This window comes from Pristiophorus japonicus, chromosome 2 (assembly GCF_044704955.1).
Source record: "Pristiophorus japonicus isolate sPriJap1 chromosome 2, sPriJap1.hap1, whole genome shotgun sequence".
Taxonomy (NCBI): Eukaryota; Metazoa; Chordata; class Chondrichthyes; family Pristiophoridae; genus Pristiophorus; species Pristiophorus japonicus.
This window is the reverse complement of record NC_091978.1, coordinates 228,794,244-228,815,466: the sequence shown is the minus strand read 5'-3', so window position 1 is coordinate 228,815,466 and position 21,223 is coordinate 228,794,244. Positions and strand designations below refer to the sequence as shown.

Sequence of the window (21,223 nt, the reverse complement as noted above, 5' to 3'; positions counted from 1 at the left end):
AAGTTTAATTACCCTGTATGTACCATTTGCAGCCATTGGGGAAGGGAGCAACATTGAACAAGATAGTTGTACACAGTGTGCAGCTGTCTTAACTGGAAGATAAACAATATGGTTTAATGGCCGCAGGACTGGGAAATGGCCTTAAAATGAAGCCACTGCATATCCCAGTGTTATTCCACCCCCATCTCTGCTAAATCTGTCTTTTTCTCCCCCTCGTGTTTAATGTAGATATCATTGACCAAGAAGCTGAAGTTCTGCAATCTCTGAGTGATATTGGTCAGCAGGAAGTTAATAAATATTTGTCTTTGAATCCAATGAACTCCACATCAAAAGATACGCCAGGTAACTTCTCAGGGTTGAGGGACAGTAATTTACATTTGTTCTAATTTTAGTCTGTTTCCTTTGAATTAAAATAACCATTGCATGATGTTTTGGGATTTGTAACATAGAATTGTGCCATATAATTGTTTATGTGGCTAATTAAAGTAACGTCGCAATCAATTTTTAGCTATCAACCCATTTGCAAACACTGGTTTAACACTCTGATCATTTGGTACTGTGGACATATTGAAAATTCTGACCCAAAATGATTCCCCTCATTCATTTAATTTAAGATTTTATTCTGATTATGGCCCTCCCTGAAGTTTTGAGCCAGAAACATTTGACACTCATGCTTTGCCAAGGTATGCTGAATTCTTTAGGAGATTTAATTAACTTCATAACTCCAGTGGCCCCTAGATCCCGGACAAATTACTAAGTTATGGCTTATCCGATAGTTCCCGAAATGTGTTCTGCGCTACTACTATGCGGCCGAGAGACCTTCAAGATAGGTGAAGGGTAATTTCACTGACTACAACTTGGAGGTTTTTCATGATAGATTCCCATTTGTGATATCTGTGTCGCTATCTGACGTAATCTGGATTTGCCCAGGGATGTCTGTGCCTTTGGGTGATATGTCTTAACGATAGACAAAGTTGGCTGTCAGAAGAAGCAGACATCAGTAGTGGAGCAAGCAGCTGCTGGGAGAGGTCAAGAGTAGTTAGTGGCTGAGGTCTGGAGTAGGCAAGCACTGATATCTATGCTGATGGATTAGCCTTGACACTCCTTTTTGGTGCATGGATAGTCTCGTACAACTAGTCACCATCACTGATTCAGTCAGAATCTTACCTGCTGCTCTTCCGATGGGAAATCTGAAATCAAACAGAGGAGCTGATTGCGGAAGATTAAATTGCATGCCTGCATCTCACCAGGAACCCCTGGAGTAGAGGGAACTATAGCCGGCTACCATTCTCCTTCACTTTCCAGTATTCCTGTACACCCAAGACATTTTGCCATCTTCAAGAAAAGTGTCACCTAGAGATATTGTCATTTTAAATAATTTTGCATTATTTTCCTCATGATAATCCATCCACCCTCACTTGTAAAGAGAGCCTTACATTTGTTTACCTTGTTAGCAGCAGTCTCAATCATTGGTTAGTGCATCACAAAGTCCAAGTTCCATTGTACATCAGTTCTCTTTTGTGAGTTTTGATAGTCTTTTTGTACTTTATGAAGGCAATTTATTGAAACTAGCAAAACAGCTGAGATGTAAAACTAAAAGAGTAGAAAATATTTAGTGAGAACAAGAGGCAGAAAATATACAGCAAGTAGAAAAGTAACCAAATTAAATGGGGTATATTGTTCGAGTCAAAAACAGTACTAAGAACTGCTGAGAGAAGGAAACTGTTATATATATTTATATATGTAAACTCATGTATACTCTGTACAGCCACCAGAAGGCTCATCCCCTGGAGTCCCAAGGGATCCCATAATCCCTTGGAAGCACAGGTATTTAGGGAGGCCTCACAGGTTGGAGATGTACTCTGGAGACCTGCAATAAAAGACTACGGTCACACTTTACTTTGAGCTCAGTGTTCAATCTGACTCTTTCTCCATACATAACAGAAACCACAATAACCATTATCCAGAGGCTGGACAGTGATATGTCCAAAGTAATGGTAAGCCTTAGGAAGGACCTTGAGAGATGGAACGTTCTTTCTGTTTCATTATTAGATGCCCCGGACCTTTTGGCTAAGATCAAGTGTAGTACCTGTTCTTATCAGTTTAATATCCCCTATGGGGACATGATATTGAATTGATTTTTGGACAGGGAGCTGGATCAGGGGCATGCCCCGTCCATTCCATGCACCGACCTGGTATTGCAATATTTCCAGGAACGGTGCAACTTTGCCTCTCGGCCTTTTGGCCTAAGATCAAACACATTGGCGCAAAGTGATCTTTGGCGTTAGAGTTGATCTGGAACGAAATTGGATTAAAAATAAAAAATAAAATTATTAGATGAGGTGTTAAGATGAACATAATGCATAGGTTGAACTATATATTTCAGTGTAATTCCCATGATAATGCAAATGCACTGATTCAGTAAATTTAAACTTGTGTTCCTGCATTTTATATGGCAAGGCAAAATCCTCAGAATATATTAAAGCAGGCTGCAGAGGGACAGAACTGTAGGGTTGAAGAGATTGAACCTTGTGGATTCAAATTTGCATTTTTAAGCTTTCAGGTATAAAGCATAGTGGGGTTTCCTTCTTTTGAAGGATGCTGATGAGAGGAGGCTCGATGCATACATGAGGGAGAAGGGAATAAAGGAATATGGGACAGGGTGGGAAGAGGTCATTCGAGTAGGAGGCTCATGGAGTATAAACATCAGCATAAACCAGTTGAGCCAAATAGCCTTTTCCTGTGCTGTGGATTGTATGTAAACCTGCTGGATGAGGGTCCAGAGCATGAATCAGCTTTTGTCGGAAATGCAAAATTTGCACTAATGTATTACAAGAAGCTCTTCCCAGATTGTGGTTAAGGCACATTTGTGGGGACGGAAAAGGGGGAGCTTCAGTCTCTACTTGGCTTATTCTATATTTGACCAAGGACTGCTCAATTACTGCAAGTGGATACAGAAAGTGGACAATTGTTCAATTACCCTGATAAAGTGCAAAAAAATCACCAAATTAGTTTAAACTGTAACAGTCAGTTTCTTTTCGAATTGTATGGTCATGCCACACTCTAAAACATTGTTGCATCATAACTAATTTATAAGTGTTTACCAGGATACCTTTTATGTTCTAACTTTTTTTTAATTGACATTTGCCAGAATCTTGAATACACTTAGCACTTGAATCTCCTGAATAACTGTTCACTTATAAGTTTTTTTAAAAAAAACAAGTAATGAATCATGGGAGAGCAAGTAAAAGGTAATGGGTGAAAAGTTGTGTAAAGTGGTATGAAATATATATTTATGGTAAAACATGTTGTGAAAAGATTTTAGCTGCAGAGTGTTTTTTTTTTAAAACTATTCAAGAAGCTTTAGGATAGAGAATAAAAATTGTTCTTTAAATATATTCAGAATATTCTCACCAGCCATTTCAAGAATTGAGGGATATCAGAGAAATTAAAACAACGTTTAGTGGGACAAATAGCCTTTCTCTCATACCCAAAGAAATGTGGACTAGCCATTTTGATAAATGGGCGCATGCTGCATAAAAACTGTTAACTGTAGGACTGCAGCTAACAGAGAGAGGTGACTTCCATCCCTTTAATCTGGACAGGTCCTAGAGGTGAAAGTGCAGTTGGGGAGACTAAGGGGCCAAAATTGCCCCTTTCTTTACGAGCCGTGACTAAAGAGGCAGCCATGGGTTAGTAAGGACTCGCCATTCAGTCGGTGTGGCGTCACCGACATTTTTGAAATTGCCCTCCATTTTTTTTTCAAGCAGTGCTCATCACAGCGCCGCCCGTGTTGCCGCTTCGTCGGGCACGCGCCAACCCTCTACTGACCAGTGGCGACCCCTTTCCACCCCGCATGGGAAATTTCCCCAAGGGAGCAGATCGGCCGCCGCTTAGTGTCCCCGACAGCTTTCCCCCGCAGGAAGCTGTGTGTGGCTGGGCGGCATGTCCGCCCTTAAAGGGGAGGGCGCATTGCCGTGGCCACCAGTTTATTTTAATTGTCGGTCGACTCAGGTCAGCCCGACAATGGCGGCCATGGGTACGGCCGGACCACCAACAGGCAGTCCGGCACTCCCGCTGGCCCGACCAAAACGCTCCCTGATGGCCCAGTGGGTGCCACTAACATGATTGCAGAGTTCGCAGTGGCCCTCCCCTTTAACTGAAGGGGAGGGACGTTGTGATGCATCAGCGCGGCGCTGATGATTCCGACCGACGTCCGCCCTGATCCAAGGGCACTTCTGCCCCGCAACCGCCACCAACACCGCCCCAACCAAAAAAAAAAGTTAAAGAGCTGAATATCGCTCGAGCTCCGACCCAAAAAACTAAAAAAGCGGTAGATGCGCAACTTTTTAGTTTGGGGCAATTTTGGCCCATAAATCTATATCTAAAGTCTCATTGTACCAAATATTGATCTTCTAAAGGAAAAACTAGTTTTATTTTTTGGACAGAGAAAGATGAAAATCTTGTGAAGGGACCTGGTACTGCTAAATGTATAGGTGAACTGAAGGAAGAAGAAAAGTCTGTTAAATCTGAGGATACGGATTGTGAAGGTTTTTCGCTCCCTGAAGACTCTCCTGAGGTAATTAACAGTTCTAATTTGCAGCCCTTTTTGTACAAATGCGTTTTAGGATGATGTACAAACTGCACCGAGTACATTTTACCATGGTAAATAAGATGTCCTTTAGCATTTGACCTTAGGACTGACAGATGTCAGACTTGCCCCAGTGGTAACACTCAACTCTTGAATCATAAAATTGTGGGTTCAAGCCCCACTTCTGGACTTGAAGGCACAATCTAGGTTGGCACTTCATTGCAGTACTGAGGAATGATGCATTAAACCAAGACCTATCTGCCCCCTCAGGTGGATGTAATGGATCCCATGGAACACCCAACAAAACCAGATTATCTGGTCATTTATCTTACCGCTGTTGGTAGGACTTCGCTATGTGCAAATTGGCTGATATGTTTTCCTACATTACAACAGTGACTACACTTCAAAAATACTTTGTTGGCTATGAGGTTGTGAATGGTTCTATTTGAATGCAAGTTTTTTTCTTTCTTTATTATGACCTAGTTTTTGATGAAGTACTCTTGTACCCCTTTAATTTTAGTACAAGTGATTATTTAATATGCGGAGCTGTGGAACCCAGTCATTTATGTTGTGGGGAAGATTCTAAAGCACTGGTTGCAGGAAAGCACATAGCAACATAAGAGATATGAGCAGGAGTACGCAATACAGCCCCTCAAACCTGCTCCACCATTCAATAAGACCATGGCTGAACTTCTACCTCAACTCCACTTTCCCACCCTATCCCCATATCCTGTGATTCCCTTAGTGTGCAAAAATCTAGCGATCTCCGTCTTGACTATACTCATCGACTGAGCATCAACAGCCCTTTGAGGTAGAAAATTCCAAAGATTAACAATCCCTCTGAGTGAAGAAATCTCCTCATCTCAGTCCTAAATAGCCAACCCCTTATCCTGAGGACAGTCAATAATGCTACTGCTTCCATTTGTATAGCGCCTTTAACATAATAAAACATTTAAAGGTATTTCACATAAACTAAGAATGAAGTGAATGGTAGTAGAAGATTTAGCAGACGTGGCCAAATACGTAATCAGAAAGATTGATTTTGAGGAGATTTTAAAGGAGGTATGGTAAGGAGCAAGGAAGAGCATTTAGAAAGGGAGTTCGAGGGAAGGACCAAGACTGCTGAAAGTACTGCTCAGGTAGGAAACATGTGGGTTTGGGATGGGGTGCAGAAAAGCCCAAGAGTTGGAACGTAGAGTGAGTTGAGGCCATGAAGAGATTTTTAAATATGGAGAAGGATACTTTTTTTATTGTTGGAAGATGGGGAAGCAGCAAATGTTGAAGGCGCGATGAATGACTGAGTTTTGGACGAGTTAGGATTTGTATTGGGAGTAGAGCGTTCAGAAAGTTGAGTCTCTGAAAATGTTGATGAGGGTTTTGGTGGCATGGAGTGAGTTAGGCTAAAAGCTTGTAATGCTGCAGAGCTGCGATATGGTGTTTTAATGATGGATAAGGTGTGAAGTTTAAAGCACAGTTTCAAGGTTTCAAGGCACATATAGTTCAACCTGAGTGAGCACCCTGGAAGGAGATAGAGTTTGAGTGCAAGCATACTTGAGCATTTGGTGGGAGTTGAATAAGATAGTTTCAGTTTTCCCAGTGTTTAACCGAAACTTTAGCTCATCCACAACTTGTCATAGTCAACCTGACAATGTGAACGTGGTTGTGGAAACGAGAGTTGTGGTAGAACTGGATATCATCCACAATACATATGAAAATTGTTCCTCTGTCTGCAGATAATGGCCCTGAAATTCTCGCAGTTCGGAAGGGCAGAATGGAAGATTTCCATCTGGGGGATAGGGGAGTGGCAGGAATTTTAGAGTGGCCCTTCAAATTCTGGTTAGAACTTGAGTGTATCTTCTGCCCCTCTCCTCTCCCCACTTCAAGAGGACATATCTGGGGAGTTCTTGGGCTCCTCAGAGAAATGTTGCCCCTATAAAGCCTAAGAGCATAGTCAATTGACCTGAAACCCACTGAGGGGCTTAAGGAAGCCCCACACCTTCACTAGGAAATAGTAGTTAATCCTGGAGTGGATTGATTACTTGCCTCAAGAGACTACTTTGCTCCACTGGAAGAGGAACATTTTCAGTGGGACCCTTTCTACTTTTAGCATGCCTTGGTGCTGCTCTGACATTCCGACCAGTGGTTCAGTTTGGGCACTGCTGAACTGCCCATGAAGATTTGTTACACCTGCCTGGCCACGCACGTGATCCCATTTGGGACAGTGTTTCTTTGCATCTCCAGATTATGGACAGACAGGGTTCTGTTCCCCATAAGTCCCCAGCTGCGGCTTCCTGCTGCTTGATTGTGCTCCCGCTCGCCGGCCAGCCAATCAGTCTAGCCACCACATTTAAAAAGTACTTGGATATGCACTTGAAGTGGCTACAAGGCTACGGAAAATGAGATTAGGCTGGATAGCTCTTTGTCGGCCAGCACGGACACGATGGGCCGAAATTGCCTCCTTCCGTGCTGTAAATTTCTATGATTCTATGATCATCCAAAAACACGGAGTCAGTTTCCACATATACGCTGATGACACCCAGCTCTACCTCAGCAGCACTTCTCTCGATTGCTCCACGGTCTCTAAATTGTCAGATTGCTTAATCGACATCCAGTTCTGGATGAGCAGAAATTTTCTCTAATTAAATATTGGGAAAAGGAAAGCCATTGTTTTCGGTCCCCGCCACAAACTCCATTCCCAAGCCATTGACTCCAACCCTCTCCGTAGCATCTGTCTATGGCTGAACCAAACGTAGACCTTGGTGTCATATTTGACCCTGAAATTAGCTTTCGACCACATATCCGCGGCATAACTAAAATCGCCCATTTCCACCTCCATAACATTGCCCATCTCCACCCCTGCCTCAGCTCATCCGCTGCTGACGTTCTCACCCATGCCTTTGTTACCTTCAGTCTTGCCTATTCCAATGTACTCCTGACTGGTCCCCCACTTTCTACCCTACGTAGACTTGAGGTCACCCAAAACTCTGCTGCCCGTGGCCTGACTCGCACCAAGTCCCGCTCACCCATCACCCCTGTGCTTGCTGACCTGCATTGGCTCCCAGTTAAGCAATGTCTCGATTTCAAAATTCTCATCATTATTTTCAAATCCCTTCATGGCCTCACCACTCCCTATCTCTGTAATCTCCTGCAGCACCCCTGCCCCCCAATCACCCCCCCCCCCCCCCGGAGATATCTACGCTCCTCTAATTCTGCCCTCTTGCACATCGCTGATTATAGTCGCTCAGCCATTGGCAGCCGTGCCTTCTGTTGCCAGGCCCTAAGCCTCTGGAATTCCCTGCCTAAACCTCTCTGCCTCTCTACCTCTCTTTCCTTCTTTATGACGCTCCTTAAAACCTACCTCTATGACCAAGCTTTTGGTCATCTGGCCTAATTTCTCCTTATGTGGCTCAGTGTCAAAAAATGTTGTCTTTCACCCTCTTATGATGCACCTTAGTACGTTTTACTACATTAAAGGTGCTATATAAATACAAGTTGTTGTTGTTGAACAAGGAATTGGTTGGTAACATCATATTCAGGGACATTGGAGATGAAATGGAAGTTAAATATGTGTCAGTCGTTGGAAAAGGGTTGTAAGTATTTTTTTTATAAGGAGGAGGCTAATCGAGTCATTTTGAAAGGCATAATTTATGACTTCATTCTTGACCTTCCCTATGTTTCAAACACACAAGCATTTTGGCATGATGTGTGCTCAACTTGCATTTGGCCCCAAATCATGGTGGACTATGACAACTGTTTGGGGCCAATTTTCCACTTTGCCAATTTTTGGCGCAGTTGTAGAGGTACATCCGATTTTTTTCTTAGTGGCCGACTGCGGCAAAAAAAAGATGCAAGTTTCGCCGTAATAAATTTGGAATTTGATGCGGCATAGATTGTGCTTGAACTCTGTGGGTGGAGCTTAAGGTCTGCGGCAAAAAACAGGTTGCCAGATTAACGAGGGACACACTGAAGGGCTGAGGCTGGAAAGTGAAACATGAACAAGACAAGCAATTGTAGAGCCCTGGTGTCACTCCTATGCCGGGCCGAATGCCCCCCTCCCCGGGTGCAGATTCCACTCCTATCCCAGGCCGAAAGGCCCCCTCCTGCCCCTGATGTCAATGCTGTCCTATCCCTTCCTTCTTTTGAAGCTGAGCGCCAAGCTCCTGTGTCCGGCCGAGGGAGCGATCCTGCCGGCCGGCGCTCCGACCCTGTGTGCCTCGAGCCCGGTGAGCAGAGGTTCAGTGGTGGGGTGGAACTTCAAGTCACAATTTCTATTTACAACTTGAATAAATTTAGTTTCTCTTTTCCCCTCTACAAAAAGAAACATGTATCATGCAGTTGTGTCTGAAATTAATGTCTTCTTCCCTCCTCCAAAACCTAACTCTGCTCCGCTAAAACAATGGCAGTTTATGATGGCACAAAGTATAGCAAAACTTGCAGATTTTAGTTTGCTCAAAAAAAAACAGCGGACACCAAAAAGCAACGCAGAATGGTGGTGAAAATTGAGCCCTTTATATTTGCTGTGTCAGCTTCGTGTAATGGCTCTTGTCTTTGAGTTAGAAATTTGGAGCTTCAAACCCTAATGCAGGATTTCAATACATAATCATTGCAGTGCTGAGGGAGTGCTGTATTGTCAGAGGTGCTGTTTTTTGGATAAGACCTTAAAATGAGGCTAGGTCTGGGTTTTCTGGTGGACATAAAAGATCCCATGGCACTATTCAAAGAAGAGCATGTAATTCTTCTGGTGTCCCGACCAATATTTAATCCCCTCAACCAACACCACCAAAACAGATTATACAATCATTTATCTTGATGTTTGTGAGATGTTCCTATGTTAAACTTAGCTACTATATTTGTCTACATAACAACAGTGAATAAACTTCAAAATTAATTCATTGGCTGTAAATTGTATTGGGATATCTTGATGAAGGCGCTATATAAATGCAAGGTCTTTCTGTAACAGTGATGGCTTCTTCTGTTCTGGAATGCCTTGCATCTCGTCGTGGCTCTCCTTTATTTTAATCTTACCTTTTGGTGGCAGTGGCTGCTTCGGCCAAGGCAACTGCTGAAGGAACCTGAGCAGATCAGGCCTGCGGTTATTTAGTCCAGGGGTCCTGAAATGAGTCTTGGGCCCACCGTCAGAAACGGGGCACACCGACCCTGTTTCAGTTGTTTTTATCTGTGCAGTGGACGCATTGACCTCTTGAGCAAAATTCAGCACTTTGGCTTTTTTTTTCCAGCGGACCGAAAGTCTGTCATAATGGGGGCAGATATGTGGCAGTGAGCGGAAGTTCTCTCACTAGAGGGGCAGAAGTTGGAGGCGGGGTGGAGTGTCTGCCGCTGTCATTCATCAGCGTAGCGCTGATGATGTCATCACGGTGCCACGAAACCCCGTCTCTCCCCTTCACTTAAAGGGGAGAGCCGGTGCGATTATTTAAGTTAGGTCCACTGGGCCACCAGGGAGGTTTTCGGCCGGGCTAGCGGCCTGGCGCCCAAGAGGGAGTGCCAGGCTACCTGTTGGCAGCCCGACCGAACCTGGGGGCATAATCATAATTGGCGGCCCGACAGGGCAGTTGGCCGACAAAAAAAAAGATGGTGGCCGCGGCAGTAGGTTCTCCCCTTTAATGGCAGCCGCACCACCATTTTGCGAGTACTCCAAGCACAGTACACTGGCAGAAAAATCTGCCGGTGGCACCGAGCAGCAAGAGCAAGATTTTCTTGGCGAAATTTCGCGATCGGGGGAGAACATCGGCAGTGCGCACACTGATGACACACATAGGTTGGATCAGCAGTAGTGGGGGGAGCGGGTCACCGCCAGGATACCGCAGGAGAGGAATATTCAAAATGGCGGCCATTTCACGAACAATCGGCGGCCATTGCACTCCGCAGTTTAGCCGCCGATTTCCGGCGGTAACAGGCCTTAAGGGAAGGTGGCAATTTCGGCCCCCATGAGTGCTTGTGCAGATGCCTATGTCAATGTAGCACCACCTGTACCCCTGGCGCTGATTGTTGTAAAACAGATGCAGTGAGGTCCGATTTCTGCCCTCTGTTCTCCTCAAGCGAATTTAAATAAAATCTTGTTTGTTCTTGCTCTTTACCATGCCAGTATGTTAATGCAATTTAGACTGGAGAAACCTTCCTGCTTCCTTTATTTTCTCTGACTACAGGCTATATGAGGTTCATACTGTTCTACTCTTAGAGCTGTGTACTAGTCACTTTGCAATAATGCAATCTTGTGTGGTCCAAATCCTTTCAGACAATGATTACGGTTAATGCAAGTTATAATTTGTAAAATTTATCAGTCAAATTTATTGGATAATCAGTGGCACCTATTTTAACTCCCCACCCCTGACAGGAACTGGAGGGAACAGTTTAAAGTGAAACCAGTCACTTACTTCCTCTGATTCTGTTACCTCCGCACCATGTCCCGATCTTAAACTGCTCTTTTGAGCAGGCGAGCAGAACACCCACAGGAAGGTAGCAAAGTCATTCTTTAAAATTTTAGTTGATGGCCGAAGTGGGGAAGCAACAATGATTAAAGGAATTGTGGGCTAGAAGAGGACCAACAGGTAAGTGAATAATGTAATTGTAGGTCTCTTTGTTGGGCAGGAATGCTCTTTCAGGCCTGATGAGGAAGCCCACAGACTCCCCCGATTCCCCATCTGTTTCTGGGTTGCCCTGTTCCCATCCCCACTTTAAAATCAGGCCCAATAGTTTTTCATCAGCACTGGTCAATTCATTAACCTGCTAATCTTGCCAAGATTCATTTACAATATTTTGTCAGTATTTTTTCTTGGTATTGAAAATACAATGCATCTTTCTTTGTAGAATTACTGCCTTTTTTTTAAAAAAGCGTTTTTAACATTTGTTGTTACTGGTCAATATTATAAACTTTTTTTTAAATTATACAGCCATCCAGAAAGAATGGCTATCATTTCTCAACTAACATAGAGAAAGCAGTTCAAGAGTGCTCTGTTGAAGATGCAACATCGGAAAGGTAATCTACCCCAACAGATTTGAAGAATAAAGAGCTAGACTGCTAGGTAACCAGGATCCTGCTCAAAATAGTCAAAACACAATACTCCAAATAGTCTGTTCAGATATTTTAACTTGCCATTATCGTAAAATGTAATTTCACAGTAAGACTACTTTATGCTTTCTGCATTTCATGGCAATCAAGAAAAATATGAATAGTCCTTATGCGATCTGTAAATTCAGTGCAGGTATGTGCAGTTTTTAATTTAAAAGCAAACCTATTTTACAAATGAATTTCTGAACTTGTGACCAGTGTACATGTTTGAGGTCCAGTAACCGTGTTAAAATGCAATTACATATTAATGAAGTGAACATCCAGATAATGTTGTAATAACATCTCAGGAACTATTTCAAACAGTCATGAAATGTTTGGTGTTCTATTGTTAGAAAATGGGTGTTCTTTACTTACAGATTACTCCTCAAAATAATATTGTTCACAGCATTACAAGTAGATATTCACACACTTATTAAGCATATGACAACTTTTATTGACAAAAATTAAATATACACTTAGCAGCACTTACGGCAAAACCTTGTGTTTGCCCGAGAATCCAAAAACCTATTCGAGTTTTGAGATTGTTTGCCAGGTTGATAAGGCATGACACAAATTCTGAGGTATTTCCTCAACACCCACTCTTTTTTATATACCCCTTTTCCAATCCTGCTACATGACCATTTTGCATGTTTCAGCATTACTTAATTCTCTATGTCCCTTTTCAATCATTTTAGTTTTACAACTCCCTAATTTTGGTATAGTTTTCACCCTGATTGGTCTGTCAGTTAAATCATTAGGCTGAAGACAGTTACAGAAATTCATGAACTAATAAAAGGCCATCTAACAAACTGCAACGGTGTTACTTTCCCACCACCCTAGGCCATAATCCTTTGACAGATATAGCCTTGTCTTTGCTTGCAACCTATTGTATCAGTACATCCCTTTCCTGCCACATTCAGCTTTGCAGACATCTGTCTGAGGCTGAACCAGGCTGTTCGCTACCTTGGTGTCATATTTGACCCTAAAATGAGCTTTCGACCACATACCACAGCATAACTAAGGCTGCCTATTTCCATCTCCGTAACATCGCTCGTCTCCGCCCTTGCCTCAGTTCATCTGCTGCTCAAATCCTCATCTATGCCTTTGTTATCTCTAGACTTGACTTTTCCAATGCACTCCTGGCTGGCCTCCCACATTGTACCTTACGTGAACTAGAGGTGACCCAAAACTCGGCTGCCTGTTTTCTAACTTGCACCAAGTCTCGTTCACCCATCAGCCCTGTGCTCGCTGACCTACATTGGTTTCTGGTTAAGCAGTGCCTCAATTTCAGAATTCTCATCCTTATTTTCAAATCCCTCCATGGCCTCATCCCTTCCTATCTCTAATCTCCTCCAGCCCCACAACACCTCCCCCCCCCCCCCCCCCACCCCGAGATGTCTGCGCTCCTCTAATTTTGCCCTCTTGAGCATCCCTGATTATAATCGCTCAACCATTGGTGGCTGTGCCTTCTGTTGCCTAGGCCCCAAGCTCTGAAATTCCCTGCCTAAACCTCTCCGCCTCTCTACCTCTTCTTCCTCCTTCAAGACACTCCTTAAAACCTACCTCTATAACCAATCTTTTGGTCACCTGTGCTAATTTCTACTTGTACGGCTCGGTGCCAAATTGTTTTATCCCTGGTGAAGCACCTTGGGACACTTCACTAAGTTAAAGGCGCTATATAAATACAATTGTTGTCGTTACACACTTGTACTTCCCTGTGAAGTTGGGGACGAATAGCCTACAAGAAGCTGTTCTGTCTACACACCCACTGAGGCCTATAAACTCTCAGTCTTGTTAAGTTAACTACAGGATCTGTTTATATCAAAGCGATAATTAGACATCGAGTGAGATCAGCTGCAATTGAAAAGTTACTGGACACAGTTCATGTGAAGAGAAATCAATAGCAATACCATCTGATTAGCACTTTCCTTACAATATCAAAACCTTTTATAAAATAATTGGTGCAGATCTCATTCCACCAAAAATTAATGTTTAAATTGAAAACTTTATATGTATGCTTATTATTTTTAAACAGAGCTCTTGTCTGAATGATAACCTCTACAAATATTCTAACACATTCATATTTGAAACTATATTAAACTATTTGAAGTCCATACCAATTGTAATCATTGAATGCCAGTTTTACTGGGCAATGATGGGTTATTAAACTTAATATTATTTGCTTGAAAAGTACTAGACCTGTAATAGATGGTGATTTCTGATCCCATTGTGGTTAGTTGTCGGTACTTCAATGAATGGCTCAAAACTACAAATTTGTATCAGCAATTTTACATCAACCCCTATTCCTATGTTATGATTATCTGATTATTTTATCATGTGCTAAATACAGATTTGTGCTGACAGTACTATGATAAATGACTGCCGTGTGATTGTTCAATTCCGATAGGGTACCCAGCCTGTCACACATGGAGAACCCAGAGGTAGATGAGATTTCCTGGGGGAGTGATGACCTTCCAATTGATACGCTGCAGGAGGATCATTCACCCATAGGTAAAATAGAATTATTCATTTTGTTAACTATATTAAAATAAACTTTTATAGCCATTATTGCAAATTTACTGAATTTTCAGCAATTAAATTAAGATTAAAACCATTGAATGAAAACTCATATTATCTCTCAAAGTTTATTTTCACCTTAAATACACGGCAGATATTTAGATTTCAAATAAGTTATAAAAAAATCTGATAAATACTTGGTACTATTTTCAAAGAGTTTGGGTTGGAAGTGAACTCTTTCCACTCCAGATCCCCAAGGCCATTTTTGTAAATCGATATCCCCAAGAGGCGCTGAGCCATCATTCTGGAAGCTTCTGTTTACTGGCATTGAGATGCTATGTGGTTAGTAGTTATATCATTATGTTAGTGAGGTTAATTTCTGCTCTGCTAGAATCTATGTAGGAGCTATTAAAGAACAAGGGACCAGTGGGGCCGAAATTCATGACTGCCAGAAAGCTGGCTCACATTCCATTTTTAAAAGGTTTTTACCGCGGGTCCGATGAGGTGAGCTCTCGATCAATTTTCATCTATTTGCCGGTTTTTTTGGAGCGGACCAAAAGTCGATCATAAAAGGGGGCAGAAGTGCGGTGATAAGTGCTGGTGAGGGACGGTAGTGGAGGCGGGGCAGATTCTCCGCCGCTGTCGCTCAGCAGCGGAGCGGTGGTGATGTCATTGCGCATCTGCGTCACCACGTATCTCCCCTGTTTTAAAGGGGAGATAATCAGCTAATATTTAGGATCGGCCACTGTGCCACCAATGAGGATTTTGGTCAGGCCAACGGCCTGGCACCCAAGAGAGGATGCCGGGCTGCCTCTTGGCGGCCCGACCGAACCTGTGGCCACCATTGTCTGGCCGACCTTGGAGTCGAACGACAAATAAAATAAAATGGCATCCGCCGCAATGCGCCCTCCCCTTTAAGCACTGATGGGCGGCCAGTCACACACAGCTTCCCGCAGGGGAAACCCGTCAGTGGCATCGACCGGCGCTTGCTCCACTCCCGCAGGGCAATTTCCCGCGCAGGGCGGAAAGGGGTCGCCACCGGTCGGAAGGGGGTCGGCGCGTACCCGACGGGGCGGCAACACGGGGCGGCACGGAAACCTGTTCTCGCCGCTCCCGAACGGGGGAAATTTTGGATGGGTCGGCCCACCCGTCTGCCCCCGGTCGGTGAGGCCTATCTGCTCCATTATCGCCTCTTAGGGGGGCAATTTTGACCCCGTGGGATTTGCCGAGTCGCTGCCTCACATTGAGGATTCCTCGAGGCCTTGTAACGGACAGAGCTTCTACCTGCCCTAAATAACGTAATGTCAGCACAGGAGAGGCTGGGGAGGGATTTCAAACTTTCCATAGCTGGCAAAAGAAGCATATAACTTGGTGTATGTATTTCTGTGCATGTAATTGCATTTGATTAAATACAACAAACTTTAAATTGTAATAACTCAAGTTATTTTGCCAAGTACTTAAGAACTGCACTAAAAACTGTGGGATAATAATTTTGATCTGAGTTCCATTTTAACAACGATACTGCTGTATTTTGATTTATTCACTGTTATTGGATTATTTTGAGTTGATCACAGCTTTTTTTTAAAAAAACTATTATAGATGAATGGCCAATAACTAAAGAGAAGCTTGCCAAACTTTGTACTGTAATGGTGCCCCCTGGAAGCCAGTACACAGACTCCAAACTGGAGGCAATCATTAAAACGTTGCATGGACTACTAGAACAACGTATTCCATTGCAGGAGTTTGAGGTGTGTGCTGCGTATTCAGTTATTACTAAATGCAGAAAACTTAGTTCTCCGTTGCACTGTATAAGAATCATGATGCTGTAATTTACAGTGAAACTGCTTTGCATACTTGGCTGAGTCCAAGGCAGCCCCATTCCCCCAAAGCTAATGCTGGTAAGCAAATACAGAGTGCATTTGGTGGCTTGCACATATTTGGTACTACAGTTTCCTGCAAATCTTAGAATGCCATTTCAGAGCCATAAGCACATACATGTGATTGCACTAGAGAGGGTACAGAAGAGATTTATGAGGATGTTGCCTGGACTGGAGAATTTTAGCTATGAGAAAAGATTGGATAGGCTGGGGTTGTTTTTTCTTTAGAACAGAGGAAGCTGAGGGGAGACCTTATTGAGGTGTATAAAATTATGAGGGGCCTAGATAGAGTAGAAACATAGAAAATAGGTGCAGGAGTAGGCCATTCGGCCCTTCTAGCCTGCACCGCCATTCAATGAGTTCATGGCTGAACATGCAACTTCAGTACCCCATTCCTGCTTTCTTACCATACCCCTTGATTCCCCTAGTAGTAAGGACTTCATCTAACTCCTTTTTGAATATATTTAGTGAATTGGCCTCAACAACTTTCTGTGGTAGAGAATTCCACAGGTTCACCACTCTCTGGGTGAAGAAATTCCTCCTCATCTCGGTCCTAAATGGCTTCCCCCTTATCCTTAGACTGTGACCCCTGGTTCTGGACTTCCCCAACATTGGGAACATTCTTCCTGCATCTAACCTGTCTAACCCCATTTAAACGTTTCTATGAGGTCCCCTCTCATTCTTCTGAACTCCAGTGACTACAAGCCCAGTTGATCTAGTCTTTCTTGATAGGTCAGTCCCGCCATCCCGGGAATCAGTCTGGTGAACCTTCGCTGCACTCCTTCAATAGCAAGAGTGAATAGGACAGACCTGTTTCCCTTAGCAGAGGGGTCAAGAACCAGGGGGCATAGATTTAAAGTAGTTGGTAGGACGTTTAGGGGGATTTGAGGGGAAATTTATTCACCTAGAGGGTGGTATGAGTCTGGAACTCATTGCCTGAAAGTGTGGTAAAGGCAGAAACTCACCATCTTTAAAAAGGACTTGGATGTGCACTTGAAGTACCGTAACCTACAAGGCTACGGACCAAGAGCTAGAAAGTGAGATTAGGCGGGATAGCTCTTTGTTGGCCGACGCGGAGACAATGGACCAAAATTGCCTCCTTCCGTTCTGTAAATTTCTATGAATCTATATTGATGCATAGCATGGGATGACCATACATGTAATAGTAGCACTCCACTTCACAGAGAAAACAGGAGCACAGAACTTAGGTAATTTAACCTTGTTCGTACCAGTGAATCAGTGTTCAGAGCACTTCACTTGTGCATTAGATTGTAATGAAAAGAAACCTCGCGAACAGCCTCACTTCAACCGACTTGTCTCCATTGTCTATGTTTCCTTGGTATCACCTAGAGAGCAGCCAATCCTTCTCCGAGGAGAGGGAATCATACTGACTGGATAGCCCGGCTTGAATTCGTACCTCTTCTGATAGTCGGGGGGAGTACATTTGTAAATTATGTTTACTTTTTTCCTTTAGTGCAAGTTTGTGATGGAAATGTTTCTCTTTATAGATTATGTATTGGCATTTTGTTTGAGTATTTCAGTTAAATTATAATTGTAATAATCATATTTCCAAATTAATCTTTCAACTGCACCATAAACATTTGTGTTTGTTGCAGTTGTCGATCTGCTTTCTTAAAGAAAAGCGTAATTACTTTTAAAATTAATTCTCAATTTGGGCATTGCTGGCAAGGCCAGCATTTATTGCCCTTGAGAAGGTGGTAGTGAGCCACCTTCTTGAGCGATTTTTGATACAGCTGAGTGGCTTGCTAGGCCAATTGAGAAGGCACTTAAGAGTCAATCACATTGGTGTGGGACAGAAGTCACTTGTAGAACAGACTAGGTAAGGATGACTGGCTCCTTCCCTAACTGGCATTATGGTTACTTTTACTGCTAACAGCTTTTATTGACTTCCAGATTAAAAAAAAACTGAATTTAGATTCTCAAACTGCCATGGTGAGTTTTGAATTTGTGTTCTCTGGATTATTAGTCCAGTCTTCTGAATTACTAGTCCAATGGATGTGGTGTATTTGGACTTTCAAAAGATTTTTGACAATATCCCACACGAGATTAGTGTGCAAAATTAAAGCACATGGTATTGGGGGTAATGTATTGACATGGATAGAGAACTGGTTGGCAGACAGGAAGCAAAGAGTAAGAATAAATGGGTCCTTTTCAGAATGGCAGGCAGTGACTAGTGGGGTACCGCAAGGTTCAGTGCTGGGATTCCAGCTATTTCCAATATACATTAATGACTTGGACGAAGGAATTGAATGTAATATCTCCAAATTTTCAGGTGACACTAAGCTGGGTGGCAGTGTGAGCTGTGAGGAGGATGCCAAGAGGCTGCAGGGTTTCTTGGACAGGTTAGGTGAGTGGGCAAATGCATGGCAGATGCAGTATAATGCAGATAAATGTGAGGTTATCCACTTTGGTGGCAAAAACAGGGAGGTGGAATATTATCTGAATAGTGACAGATTAGGAAAAGGGGAGGTGCAACAAGACCTGGTGTCATGGTACATCAGTCACTGAAAGTTGGCATGCAGGTACAGCAGGTGGTGAAGAAAGCAAATGGCATGTTGGCCTTCATAGCGAGAGGATTTGAGTATAGGAGCAGGGAGGTCTTGCTGCAGTTGTACAGGGCCTTGGTGAGGCCACACCTTGAATATTGTGTACAGTTTTGGTCTGCTAATCTGAGGAAGGACATTCTTGCTATTGAGGGAGTGCAGCAAAGGTTCACCAGACTGATTCCCGGGATGGCAGGACTGACATATGAAGAAAGACTGGATCGACTAGGCTTATATTCACTGCAATTTAGAAGAATGAGAGGGGATCTCATAGAAACATATAAAATTCTGATGGGATTGGACAGGTTAGATGCAGGAAGAATATTCCCAATGTTGGGGAAGTCCAGAACCAAGGGTCACAGTCTAAGGATAAAGGGTAAGCCATTTAGAACTGAGATGAGGAGAAACTTCTTCACTCAGAAAATTGTGAACCTGTGGAATGCTCTACCACAGAAAGTTGTTGAGGCCAGTTCGTTAGATATATTCAAAAGGGTGTTAGATGTGGCCCTTATGGCTAAAGAGATCAAGCGGTATGGAGAGAGGAATGGGGTACTAAAGTTGCATGATCAGCCATGATCATATTGAATGGTGGTGCAGGCTCGAAGGGCCGAATGGCTTACTCCTGCACCTATTTTCTACGTTTCGATGTAATGTAGCCATTACACTACAGCACCCACTTAAATGCTTTGCCAGTTTGACTTTTTTTCATCACTTGTATGTCGAGATATTATGTAATATTTTGTATAAGAGCTAAATTCTTCTAGATTAATAATGTATATGTTTTAATAGCATTTGCAAGATCTGAAACCTTTGGATGACTGTTTGATTGGACAAACAAAAGACAACCGGCGGAAGAACCGTTATAAAAATATACTGCCGTGTGAGTACTGGGACCCAAGTTTTCTACCAGAGGCTATTTAATTTTATTTATATTAATTGAATATTCCTACAATGGCCTTGCTTATAACTATCATTTAAAACATATCAAAGGTATTAGATCACCAACCCTCAAAGCTCAGAAAAGTTGACTAATGGGCACAAAAAATGGCAACATAGCCTCAAAAAGCTGGTAACTCAAAAAACAAAAAGCAAATGGGGTTGATTTTAATTTGTTTGAAATATTCAAAATTCGGAAGAAAGTGGTAGAGAAAAAAAATAAACAAAAATAATAAGATTTAGACAGCACAGAATGTGGAATAAGGATAAAGCACTGCATCGTTGATTCAAAACATGGTGGGCAACTATAGATTTCCTATCTTCTTGACTCACTGGAACATGATTGTTTCTGTGCTGCCAGAACCATAAAATATCATTTATAACACAAATAGACAAATAGTGTACATTGTAAAGTTACAAAACAATTTCATTGTGAAAAATCTTACACTCTTAAGATCACTGAAACGTCAAGATCACTTTTTAGGTGCAAAATGAAATAAGTTACAAAATGTGAGAGCATTTATACTATAAGATAACTTAAAAACCCTAAGATCACTTATAAGTTGTAAAGTTACAAAACTTACAAAACAATTTCAATTTGAAAAAAGTTACTACAATTACATCAAGAACAAGAACAAAAGCAGCAAAGAAAGTCTGCAACCGTCTCTCATCCACATCTCGTTGAATGTTCACTTCTTCATTCGAGTGTCATTTGATTGGTCGGGCTGTGTGCCCTTATTGCAGCAGCTACCTCCCTGACCGCCTGTGCCATCACTTACATGCCCTCCCTGACGGCCTGTGCCGTCACTTGCAGTCCCTCGGACATTCCCTCCCTCATTTCCCGTGACATTACTGCTATTTCTCCCGTCAGTACCGTTACCTCTTCACCCACTGCACTGATGCTGCCCATGAGTGATCGGGTAAGGTCATTGCTCTCCACACCCAATGTCACAACCTGAGCCACATCTGTTGCATGCTGCATCTCAGGAGAGCGTGTTTCCAATCTCCTCCTCTGCCTGGGTCTGCCTCGCGGCACCACTCCAGTGGGAGGCACGGGCTGCGATGGTGGGGCCCTGGGTCTTGCATGCGGCACCACTCCAGTGGGAGCTGCATGCTGGGACAGTGGGGCAGTGGGTGTAAACTGCTGCATTACACCAGCAGCACCAGTGGGACCCGCAACGTCGGAATCTCTGAAACCATAGAATGTGGAACCAGAACCTATGCAAGGGTTTGAAACACTGATGTCCGTTGATGTGGGCTCATAAAAATTAAGATCTAAGATCTCCCCTGAAGACATTTCAGTCCACGCCTGCAGCCACCCTTGGTCTGGATCATCCGCATCTTGTTCTTCTGGTTCTTCTTCTGGATCTTCATGATCTTCAGGATTGGCATCATCATCTGCAAAATATATCAGAACAGTTAAATGTTTAGTAGCACAGGAGGGGCAGGATGGGTGGCATGAGTACTCTCACACATTGCAGGCCTGGCAGCAGGTTGATTTGAAAGACCACGGTGCATTTTCAGGACTTACCCTGTCCCTCGCGTGTGGGCCCAGCTTGTGCTGTACTGATGTACTGATTGCTTTTCTCCATGTACGACTCATCATAGCAGCGACCCTCTGTTCCAAGGGAGTCGGGGGAAGCAGATTTGGCACGCCTCCTCCTGTTTGAGT

General features: G+C 43.2%; 1 protein-coding gene and 1 pseudogene across 1 annotated transcript in view; both read left to right on the top strand.

Moving 5' to 3' along the window:
* Nucleotides 1-21,223, top strand: part of ptpn13 (protein tyrosine phosphatase non-receptor type 13) — a 361,948-nt gene that overhangs the window by 327,703 nt on the left and 13,022 nt on the right. Inside the window, exons 40-45 of the mRNA XM_070871054.1 lie at nucleotides 229-342; nucleotides 4,422-4,579; nucleotides 11,500-11,585; nucleotides 14,065-14,168; nucleotides 15,774-15,922; nucleotides 19,405-19,495. Of these exons, the coding sequence (XP_070727155.1) occupies nucleotides 229-342; nucleotides 4,422-4,579; nucleotides 11,500-11,585; nucleotides 14,065-14,168; nucleotides 15,774-15,922; nucleotides 19,405-19,495 (702 nt within the window). The remainder of the gene's footprint in view (nucleotides 1-228; nucleotides 343-4,421; nucleotides 4,580-11,499; nucleotides 11,586-14,064; nucleotides 14,169-15,773; nucleotides 15,923-19,404; nucleotides 19,496-21,223) is intronic.
* Nucleotides 2,049-2,229, top strand: LOC139251464 (U2 spliceosomal RNA; annotated as a pseudogene).